Source organism: Oryx dammah, unplaced genomic scaffold (assembly GCF_014754425.2).
Source record: "Oryx dammah isolate SB20612 unplaced genomic scaffold, SCBI_Odam_1.1 HiC_scaffold_11163, whole genome shotgun sequence".
Taxonomy (NCBI): domain Eukaryota; kingdom Metazoa; phylum Chordata; class Mammalia; order Artiodactyla; family Bovidae; genus Oryx; species Oryx dammah.
In genome coordinates this window covers 4,764,014-4,776,247 of record NW_024080556.1, presented here as the reverse complement: position 1 = coordinate 4,776,247, position 12,234 = coordinate 4,764,014, and the positions used below count along the sequence as shown (strand labels likewise).

Genomic DNA, 12,234 nt, shown 5'->3' with positions numbered 1-12,234 from the left:
TACCTGAAGGCATAGATATATTAGATACTTTCATAATGCCAATTAAAATTTCATAGACATAAACAGTTACTTTGAATACATCAACTTTCTCAGGTCTATGGCAGGGAAATAAAACAATGGAAAACTGTGATAACAGGGAAGAAGAAGCTTAATTTTCACATATTTTACCTTAAATCAGGCCTATGGATAAATATTTTTGATTGTTCAGTAGTGTCAACCAGCTGTATGTTCTTCACATGAATTGGATGCTGTAAATCCTCATTTAAAGGGTTAGTAATGAATATTACATTAGTTTCACCTGAACAAACATTTTTAAATCCAACAAATGTTGTATCTAAAACAAAAATAATAGGAAAACCATTATCTGCTGTAGAGAAAGTGTCGAATCAGTTTTGTTTCAAATCTATTGCACCAAACATATCATTTAACACTACCTTGAACAAGGAGCTCTTATGTATCAGATAAATGTTAGTCGCTCAGTCATGTCTGACTCTTTGCAACTCCATGGACTGTAGCCCACTTGGCTCCTCTGTCTTTGGGATTCTCTAGGCAAGAATACTGGAGTGGGTTGCCGTTCTCTTCTCCAGGAGATCTTCCTGGCCCAGGGATCAAACACGAGACTCCTGCACTGCAGGTAGACTTTTTACTCTCTGAGCTACCAGGGAAACCCATGGTAAGGCCACCACTATTTGTGGACTAAATCCACACCATTGAGTAGTCTTCTCTTGTATTTTCTCTGAGCTTGGCATATTTTCTCTGTGATTTGCTTTAGACAATGGGACAAGAGTAACATAAACAGATCTGAAAAGAGCTTGCATATGAGGGCTCACTCTTTTGGTACTTTGGGGGAATTCTGTGATTATCAGCATGTGAATAAGCCTAGGAGATGCTTGGCTCAATCATTCCCATTATCCCATCAAGGGCCAGCACCAATCACCAGACATGGAAGTGAAGCTATCCCAGACTAACCAGTCCCTAAGACATCTTGTAAAACGATAGCAGCTCAGTGAACAGTCCTAGGTAAGATTAGCAGAACTACTCAGCTGAACAAAGCCTAGACTGCCAAGCCACAGAATCATTAGCTAATAGAAAAGGATAACTGAAACACTATTGCTCCCTTGGTTTTACTGCAAATATTATGTGGTCCAAAGATAAAACTGATCGAATCAAAAAACAAGCTCTTTCGCACTTAAAATTTCATTACTCAAAACTTAAAACAGTAAAAAGTGGCTCCAAAAAATGCTGAAATTAGCTATGTGCTATCTACTTCCCCGCTTGATTACATTTTCTTTTAAGAAAATATTGCATATACATGAATATAAACCTGTAGAATAATATTAACAAAATATTGCAGCAGTAGATGCTGTTCATACACTATGCAGATATGCTTTATTGGTCTTAAACCTATGTGGCACGTTAAGCAATTTTTAGCGAGGCTATCCACATTATAAAGTGAAAGTCGCTCAGTCGTGTCTGACTTCTTGCAACCCCATGGACTACACAGTCCATGAAATTCTCTAGGCCAGAATACTGGAGTGGGTAGCCTTTCCCTTCTCCAGGGGATCTTCCCAACCCAGGAATCGAACCCAGGTCTCCCAGATTGCAGGCAAATTCTTTACCAGCTGAGCCACAAGAGAAGCCCATCAACAAAGACACCAGGTCAATAACTTAGACATCTATTTTTGTTTTGACATACTATCTCTCATAATTTTAATTCCTAAAAATGTGAAACAAATTTTCATCATTTCCCCAACTCTGTCCTCACTGCACTGACTGTGCTCCTCAATGGGCCCTGAGTCTGTTCTCATGATGGTCCAACCCTGGTCCTCACATCAGCCTGACTCTTGTCCTCAATAGGGCCTGAAACTCGTCCCCTAGAGCCTGACACTAGTCCTTTCTATGGCCTGATTCTTTGCCTAGCAAATGCCTCACTCTATGCTTCATTACGGCCTGAAAGCTTTCCTCACTGAAGCCTGATTCTTTGGCTCACTGGAGCATGACTCCTTTTCTCGCTAAAGCCTGAGTGATTCCTCACTGGGACCTGACTCTGGTCCTCACTATGGCCTGACTCTCGTCCACCTCATTGCAAGACTCCCATATTCATTATGGCTGACTCTCATGCTCACTAGGGTCTGACCCTAATCCTCACTTTGGCCTGACACTTACCCTCACTATAGCCTTACTCTGGTCCTGACTGTGGACAAATGATGATAATTTCTCCTGCATTTCTAGGAATTAAAATTATGAGAAAGTATGTCAAAACTTAGGTGTCTAAGTTATTGACCTGGTTTCTTTGAGGCGACACTGGTTAACGTTTTCATGAAAGGGAGACTTGCTAAACTGAAATAGAGGATGACTCAGTGTATTTAATGGGAAAAATGAAAATACTTGCTATATTCTCTATATGAATTTGTATATAACTATTTTATATTTTAAGGATGCAGCCTGGTTCGGTGAAAAAGCAGTGGATTTTTAAGTCAAGAGATCTTGATTCTAATTCTAGCTCTACCAAAAGCAGTGGAAGTTTGGGAAAACATTTAAGTTCTATAAACTAAAATTTTTTCAACTGTAAAAGGTTCTAATAAAATATAACCCAAATGATACAAAAGGGCATTCCAATTTAGAGAAACTAAGTAATATTAAATCATTATACCAGAGCCTTTTCTGTTGTTTCAGAAGGAAAATGTAATGTCAATTCTTTAATATTTATACAAATTTGGCCAGGGAACTATTTTTTAATTATTCTGGCCACATCACATGCAGAGTCCTAACCACTGAACTGCCAGGGAACTCCCCAGGGAACCATTCTTGAAATTGACTCTGACATCCAGTTTCTTTGCTTGTCATATTAAGCAGATTACTTTAATCATTATTATTTTTTTAACTAACAATGAAATACTAGTTATATTCTACATAGTCTTTACATAACTTAATTGAGTAGATTTTCAAAGACTATGTTTAAACTTGCCTGAGATGTCCAAAAGACCACTGATGGAATTATAACTCATGATCCCTGCATGGGGTTTCCGAGGCGCCATGTTATGTGCTGAAGAAAAGGTAGGCCAGCAAATCCCACTTCTCCCACCTTTTATAAAAAGAAGAAAGTCAATGAAATTTGAATATGCACTCTTATGAACCCCAAAATCAAAAGTTCTAAAATCTTTACCTGATGGAGGTCTAGAACTTCGATGGGCAGCAGAAAGTTCAATATTGGGATCATCATTAGTTAGGACATCAGAGCAATTAAATTCAGGGCTACTTCCAACAATTAGGGAGTTCTATTTAAAAAAGTTCAAAAGGTAAGCTTTAATAACAATATGACAACGAATAGTACTGAATTCCACTGTAGCAAAGCACAACCTATATAACTTTGAGAAGTGGATCATCAGTAAACCAAGACGCAAAAGATGTGATTTCTACCCTGAGTGGATGACACTCAAAGCAGGAGTGGGGAGGCAGGCATATAAATAATTATATATAATGGAATGTTGTGTTTCTATGATAGGAATTTGGCAGGGAACAGGAGCAACAAAAAGAGGACAAAGTGTCAAAACTACCTAAGTGGGTTCAGGAGACTTCATAGTGTGAGTGAAAATTAAACTAACTGTGACAAGATTAGTAGGTGATAAGCAAGAAGAGATGAGCAGGCAGAGGGAAGGATGGAGAGATTCCTGGCAGAAGACAATGGGCACAAAAGCAGGAGGTATGACTAGAAGGGTGAAGAAGTTGAGAAAATCATTTGTGTTCAGTAATTTTACCCTTCTCAGAGTTGTTCTTTCTGCTTTGTGTGGCTGCATTCAATTCTTACCTTAATTTGCACCGTTTTACTGGAAATCTTGTGAGATACAGCAGATGGCATGTAAATCATTGAAAAAACGGCCATCCCATTGTCAATCAGGGTCACGTTGTAGATATGCACACTCTCCGTGGTCTGTAATAGAATTTGTAGGTTACACAGTACAGAATACAATCATTAAAGAAAATAAACAATCACTTTTTGGGAATCCATTTACCTGAAAATAAATTCCGTAATCCCAGCATGACCAAATGGTAAATCCCTGTATAAGCGAACATCCAGGAAGGCCATCTTGGTTCATATAGATACCAAATAAACCTCCATGGGCTTCATTGTCAAACCACTTTTCCAGAGAATTAGACTGACCTTTGAAGGAAATAGAGAAGCAAAGAATTAACATTATGAATCAAATGACAGTTATAAGCAGTATCAGTTAAGGTTGAAATTCTTTAAAAAAATTAAATATATAATTCTGATGCAAGTTTTAACAAGATAATCAAATATTTGCATGGCTCGGCCATTTATGGTTTACTTTATTTAGCATTTTTCTCATCTAATTTGTCTTTTCACTGTTTCAGAATAATTGTATATTCATTTGCAAAAGTTTGACTTAGAGTTAGTACCCTTAACTTATTGTATCTGACTAAAGATGAGTTTCCTTAGAAAGACTATGAAGTTTGGATTCAAACAAGGCTAAACTGAAAAATACAATGATAGCTCTTGTTGCCTATCAATGTTGCTGGTTTCTTCTGATCATCCCTTTGTCAAGTTAAGAGTCACTTCCTTAAAAAGCTTTCTCTGACAACCTGATTCAAAGTTGCACTTCAGGGGGACTTTCCTAGTGGTTCAGTGGCTAAGACTCCATGCTCCAAATGCAGAGGGAGGAGGTTCAAGCCCCATTCGGGGAACTAGATTCTGCACACTGCAACTGAAAGATCCCAAGTGCTGCAACTAAGACCTGGTGGAGTCAAATAAATAAACAAATATATATAAAAAAACACACACGAAAAAACAAAAACGAGGTAGCGCCTCAAGTCACTTAACATGGCATTACATTTTTTTCACTTTGATGTTTAATTACCACTTATTTGTGAATTATTCATCTCCTCTCTTCTATTAGAAATAAGCTTCATGAGAGAAGAAACTGTGTCTAGCTCCTTCACTGCCAGATTCCTAAAGCCTAGAAGGTAATGAAGAGGTAGGTGCTCATCAAATATTTCTTGAATTAATGCGTGCATGATCTTGGGAAAGATGCTTAAAACTTTATAACTTCAGTTTCCTCATATATAAAAAATTTTAATGCCTAATTCAGGGTTGTCTCAAAATGAAATGAAATAATCAAATAAAGTGCTTCAATAAATGGAAGCTATATCCATTATTAATATACAGGATAATTAAAGTGGATTTTCATGAAAGTTTTACTTATGGACAAACCAGAGCAGTAACCTTAAACACCCCCTCCTAACCATGCATAAATTTAAAGATTCCTTATAAAGAGGAGCACTGTCTCCTAAATTGTACATTGTACCAGCTCTCTTGTCTAATTTCTCCAAGATCTCATTTCCTCCATCTTCTACTGCTTTTCCCTTCTTTCTTTGAGACTGACATTTCACCTATGGTCAGTTTGCCTGACTTCTGTTTTGTTTTCTCCCTAAGAAGCTGTTTTCATGTCTACACCTTGCTTCTGCACAGTGTAGCCCTGTGGACAAGCACGGCTTCACCTCTGGACCTACTGTGTCAGAGTTCCTTTCCCAGCTTCTCAGCCCCTCACTTGTCTGGGACATGAATTGCATAAATTGATGTTGCATCCCAGGAGTTAAATCTTCAATTCCTTTGTGATGTCTCACTTTTAAATTGCTTTAAATGTAAAACCTCCTTATAAACACTCCCAATTATTTAGGAAGATCAACATAGTCAGTAAAAATGTATTACATGGCATTATACATATTAGTAAATACTCATATTCACAGGTCATATTTTGATTTAAACAAACCCACAACAACACTTCAAAGAAATTTTACAAAATACATATTTTAAAATTTTAAGTCAAAGAAAAGCCACTTTTAAGCTGTTGTGAACTACAATATTTAAAAGGAGCATACATCAAGGAATCAGTTAAACCTGTGCCAAAGTTGTTTTATTCCTTCAAAATGTATTTTGCACAAAAATAAAATTAGCTAAAGCCCAGTATTTTTTGAATTTATAGAAAAAATGCTTACTCAAATAAATTTCAAAAATAACTACAGATATGTAAAAAAATCAACTGGAGAAGGGCTATACATTTTTCAGAGAAAATTCCATTTCCTTTAGCTAAGTTTCTCAAGAGGTAAGGCCTGCAGTTCTCTTATTCTATTTTTTTTTGATTCAATAATTAATTTACCTGGTTTAGAAGTCAAGAGGTTATAAAAATTTATACAGTAGTAAGTGACCAGGCACCCTGTTCCTGCTTACCTTCAATGACTTTTTACTTTAATACTTTCAATGTTTTTTAACGTAAATGCATATACTGGTGTGTGTGTGTGTGTGTGTGTGTGTGTGTGAGTTGCTCAGTCATATCCAACTCTTGGTGACCCCATGGACTGTAGCTTGCCAGGCTCATCTGTCCATGGGATTTTCCAGGCAAGAATACTGGAGTGGGTTGCCATGCCCTTCTTCAGGGGATCTTCCCAACCCAGGGACTAAACCCAAGTCTCCCACATTGTAGGCAGAGTCTTAACCATCTGAGGCACCTGAGAAGCCCTCATAGACCACACATAGTCTTTTCTTCCCTTTCTTCCACAAAACATACTATACACAAAACAGTTTTACATACACTGTTCTGCAACCTCCACTTATCATGTTAGAATAGCCGGGTGATTTCTCCATGCTAATACATAGGTATGCATCTTTTTCCTTCTTTTTTAGAGGGGCCTACTGTTCCAACGTTTAGCTTTCTATCACTAGCCCACAATAACTGGACACAGGGTAGCTTTCAGCTTTCTGCCAGTACAGACAACGCTGTGATGAATGATCTTGTTCACAAATCTTTTTCTCACTGTTGTAGAGGCAACTGTTAGATTACAGGAAGTAGAAATGTTGAGTCAAAGGTAAATGCCTCTGTAATTGTGGTAGCTCTTGCCAGATTCCCCTTTGGAAGGGTCATATCACTGTGTGAAGAGTGATGTGGATGAAGGAGGAGAAGAAAATTGGTTTTAATTTTTCTTTAAACCCAATATTATATAGAAAAAACTTTGTTGAGTTCTTTCAGTGCCCAGGAAGAGGTGATATTACACATTCAACTAACAAACAATAATCATTTATTTCTAACAAATTTGGACACGATATTTCCTAATTTTAATGACCCAAAGACTTACCTGAGCAAGGTTCGCCATCGATGCGGTATCCAGACCTTCCAAATCCAGCCACTACATTATTTTGTAAGACTGTATTGGTACCTCTATTTATCTAGTACAATGATAAAGAAAATGCTTTAAGTCAGGCTTTTGCACAATTACACAATGAGAGCAGGTATGCAACATACACCAGTAAACTAATTACCACAATACTTTCTGAAATAAAAATTTAATTCATTATTCACCCACATTCAAATTTATAATACAAATGAAGTGCTGAAATTACCTTAGGTTCTTGGTGTAAACCCACCACTAGATAAGTACATTAAAGTACATTTCAGTCAAAATCCACTGGATGTGGTTCAATATTAACAAGGCATACACCAAATTCCAGTATTATAGTAAGATTACAAAAATTTTGTCACTCTTTTTGGTTATATTCTGTCACCAATTTGATTAGTTAAGAAAAAGGCAACTAAGACAATTATAGTGGGTCATTAAATTCAGTAGAGGCCTTCATCCGTTTAAAGAAAATCTGCTATAATAAAAACAGGGTTAGAACAAGTATTAAGTAATTACTAAACAATTTTATTTTACAAGCCAAATCAGAGTGGTAGAAATGAAAGGTATAAGCATAGAAGGTTTATTTCTTGCCTAATAGTATCTGCAAAACAGACAAAATCTAACTGAAAGCATATTAAACACCCTTATCTTTAAAGATGATAAAAATAGTCAAATACAATTCATAAAAGTAAAATAAAATATCTTTCAAAAGATATAACTAACTTTAATTGACATTTGGTTATATTCTAATATCTATGAACAGATGAAATGAGATATTATCTCATAAATGTATACTAAGGTCCAGACTTTTGGATTTTGCTTTAAGGTGACTATTAACTGTTGCACAAAAACAAAATTCAATTCCTATCCCATCTTTCAAAGTGAGCTATTTTTAATTCCTTTCCCTTACTATGATTTAAGTAAGCAAAATAAAAACAAAAGGAAGCTGTCTTTCCTCCAAATCCTCCTTCTGTACTTTGTATTTTCTTGTTCACACTCTCACTCTACATCTAAACAAATAGCTAAAGTAACTGAAGAAACTTCATGGGAAATAGGGTCCTATTAGTAATATCTGATAAGAGTAAATAACCTTGAATAGAGAAGAATTTTAGATGAAAAATGAATTTTAGACCTTCTATATAAGTCTATCATTCCAATTTTTCATATAAGGAAGGAAACTAAATTCAGAGTTAAACAGTAATATGTGTAAGGCATTCAGTCAATTGGCAGCAGAGAAATCCTGTAGTGGAGTTTGAAAGCAGTAATTAATGTTGGAGAAGGAAGGAAATAAGGGAAAACTACTTAGACCAAAAGATGCCAACACAGAAAAATCCAATGGCTACTGGAGCTCACCTTTTAAAAAATTGGAGTATAATTGCTTTACCATATTGTGTTGGTTTCTGCTGTACCACAAAGTGAATCAGCTATATGTATACAAATATCCCCCCTACTTGGAACTCCCACCCACCCCACTCCCCCATCTCACCCTTCTAGATCATGACGGAGCACTGAGCTGATTTCCCTGTACTAAACCACAGGTTCCCACTATCTCTCTCTTTTACACATGGTAACTTACAGTCTTCAAATTTGTTCATACTACCTCAATTGCGGCATGCCAGAGAGTAGAACTCAGATCTTTTCTGTTCTGATAGGTTCCTGGCCAAACTGAAAGTGTAACCAAGTTTCCCCGGACTCTGTTGGCATTCCCCCATATTCTTATGCCTAGAAAAAAATAAAATCCCCCCAATACATATAAATTTGTAATGAGTACTATGGAGAATGTTGTTCATTTCTTCAATGAAATCAGTTTTCCAGTTTGAGCCCGACAAACAAACCTCTTCAATTTTAGAGCAAATCCTCTAAACTCTTTAATACTCTACCTCTTTAACAGATTTCCTAAAATAGAATCTTCTGCAGTGTTTGTTAAATATGTGGGTTCACAGGCTCTGCCCTAGATTTTAACAAACACACACTCATACTGTACATACCTTCATTGAGTTTGTATTATGTTATAGAGGGATATTCAAGAAAGGTTAATTCCCTACAATCAAACTTACTTTTTATAAAATAATAGCATTTATTTGTGAATAATCTTTCTGACCGATATGTGAGAAGTATGTTAAAAGTCATAGTAATTTAAAATATCAGTGATTAGGTAACTCACATAAGAGCACCATCTGGTAAATAATTCTAGAGCTGTACTGCCCATAGCTACATATGACTACTTATATGTAAAGTAAGTACAATTAAATTAAGTACAATTAAACTTAAAAATACAGCTTATCAGTCACATTAGCCACATTTCAAGTGTTCAATGGCCACATGCAGTTTAGTAATTCCCATGTTAGCACAAACTTAGGCCATTTCTATTTTTGCAGAAAGACCAATTGGACACCATGGCTCCAAAGCTTGCATACAAGGCTATCTGAGAAAGACAGATTATTGGACCAAAATATTATAATATTACCTTCCCCAACTGTAAAGTGAATGACATTATCATCTATGTCCAATCCATCTGTCCCAAATATACCAATTGCAGGGGAAAAGGCATTGTGAAAAGCACAGCCTCGAACATAAGATGAGCCACGTTCTTGAATCTATAAAACATTGAGATTTAGTAAACATTTAAAAATAAAACTAAAGTATATTTAAAGAAAAAAATTGAAGTAGGTGATTTTCAGTAAACAAATTTTGATAAATAAAATACTCAGTTTATATTCCATAAAAGGATATGATTTCCCAGATCTTTTAATGCTAGGAAGTTGCTATATTCTTCAATTTATGATTAAATAAAGCAAAAAATTGTTTACTTTAAAAGTGAATTAAAAATTCTCCAGTGGTTTTCTATGCATTTATATTTATTTTGTCACTACTTATAAAATGCAAAGAAATTAAAAATTATTTTTTCAGAATAGTTTATTATATGCTGAGCAGGGATTTTTTTTTTTAACCTCGAAAGGTGATACTCTAGGCAAGGGATTCAAATTCAAATATCTGTAGGAAAACAGTCAATGGGTTTCAACTTCAAACCCACAAGATTTTTTTTTAATTTTATTTATTTATTTTTATTGACTATATGGTTGATTTACCATGTTGTGTTAGTTTCAAGTGTAAGCAAAGTGATTCAGCTACACACATATATCTATTCTTTTTCATAGTTTTTTTCCATTATAGGCTATTACAAGAATATTGACCATAGTTTCCCTTGCTATACTGCAGGTCCCTGTTATTTATCTATTTTACATACAGTAGTGTGTATATGCTAATCCCAGACTCCCAATTTATCTCCTCTCCAATAATATATGTACATATTTTATTTAAACACTTTTATTTTATATTGGAGCATAGTTGGTTACAATGTTGTATGAGTTTCAGATGTACAGCAAAGTGATTCAGTTATACATATATATATATCAATTCTTTTTCAAATTCCATACAAGAAATATACTCTTTCTCATTTTTTCTTAAGTCACCATCCCTCTAGGCATATTTATCTTCCCAGATAAATATCTGGGATGGATGGATATTCAGACATGCTTTTCATTTGAGAAAGTTAAGCAGTACTCACTTTGTTTAATAGTAACTATTTGGACATATTTTTTGTCATTGTAAAGCAAAGCAGAGATGTGAAATACTATCATAGATCTTCAATTTTTCTACCTCCTGTGCTCTATTTCCTTTTTTTTTTCTTACTGGCCTTAAATAAATGAATGACATGGTTGGAGCCAAGTGATTCCAACATGACATATATGACATAACCAGCAGGATGTGGTTAGATTCCTGCTGTGAGTCTAAGACTGTTAATGGGAAATATAGCTAAGACATTTTTATTACATTAAATTTAGTTTTAGAAATTCTAAGATATGGCTATTAAGTAAAGTTAAATGAAAATAAAATTAAAATATTTAATTTTGAGTATATGCAAAAATTTAAAATAAAGTACAAACCTGTCCGAGGTTAAGAAATGTTACAGCGTATCTTGGGTCTGTGCTATCTCTGAAGCCTTCTTGACCACTGTGATAAAATTCCACATTACTTATTCTTGCATTTCCTGGTGGGGAAAAGAGTAACACATTTTTTTCTTTAAAACTGAATAAAAATATTTGAAAAACTATGAAAGTTCTAGTAATATTCCAAATTACAAATTTGTTTTCAACTTTTTCAAGGAAATCACATTCATTTTTTGTTTTTTTAATCCAAATAAGGTAACGTTTCTAAAACTGTTTTTTCACTGCCCTTCCAAAAACCTCTTTAGACATTTTTTTCTGAATAGCATCCATTCTCCATGAAATTTTAATAGCACAGATGTACTACACATTGGGGTCGCAAAGAGTCGGACACGACCAGCAACTGAGCAACAACAACTACGTATCTGTCACTGTATAGTGGCCCTTTGGAGGACCATAAACTGTTTAAGCTATTTTTGCCCCCAAGAGTCAGTTTACACCTGTCAGTGTTATACTGTCCCTGTTAAGAATGCATGACATGAGATACAATTTATAATTTACCTGACATTCCAATTTTGATGCTCCAAAGAGCTTTTTAAAGATATTATCTTTACATAATGTTTTCCAGAATATGCAGTGCCAAGTATCTGCAGATTGAGTTTGTCATAAGTGCCAGTGAAGTGACAAAAAGCAATTTCATAGATTATTAGACAACCATAACAATCTGTGAGAGATGACTCTATGTCAGGCTCTGTACTAAGTGCTTAACAGGTTATGTTTAATTCTCATACAACATCTATGGGTCAAGAACTCTGATTACTCTTGTTTTTTATACAGGTTAACTGGGGCACAATGATTCATGTCTGAAAAAAAAACAGTAGAGAATATTCCTTGTTTCAAAAACTGATATCTAATGAAATGCATCGGAGAAGTTATTTTACACTAGAAGGAAAATTGATTTCTGTCTGGAAATCCATGAGCCGGTGTTTGTATATATGGTGAAGAACTTAAGAAGTTCATAATGATACTAATAAGAAAACAAAACTAAAACTCCTTGTCACCTTCAGAGGATGACTGGGAACCTATTCATTATTTT

The 12,234-nt window shown here is 35.1% G+C and overlaps 1 protein-coding gene across 1 annotated transcript in view; it reads right to left on the bottom strand.

The window, feature by feature from the left end:
- Positions 1–12,234, bottom strand: part of LOC120860689 (fibrocystin-L-like) — a 177,416-nt gene that overhangs the window by 31,200 nt on the left and 133,982 nt on the right. Inside the window, exons 60-68 of the mRNA XM_040236441.1 lie at positions 11,139–11,242; positions 9,659–9,788; positions 8,792–8,913; positions 7,150–7,240; positions 4,014–4,162; positions 3,809–3,931; positions 3,167–3,278; positions 2,969–3,085; positions 169–334 (exon numbers count right to left, since the gene is read on the bottom strand). Of these exons, the coding sequence (XP_040092375.1) occupies positions 169–334; positions 2,969–3,085; positions 3,167–3,278; positions 3,809–3,931; positions 4,014–4,162; positions 7,150–7,240; positions 8,792–8,913; positions 9,659–9,788; positions 11,139–11,242 (1,114 nt within the window). The remainder of the gene's footprint in view (positions 1–168; positions 335–2,968; positions 3,086–3,166; positions 3,279–3,808; positions 3,932–4,013; positions 4,163–7,149; positions 7,241–8,791; positions 8,914–9,658; positions 9,789–11,138; positions 11,243–12,234) is intronic.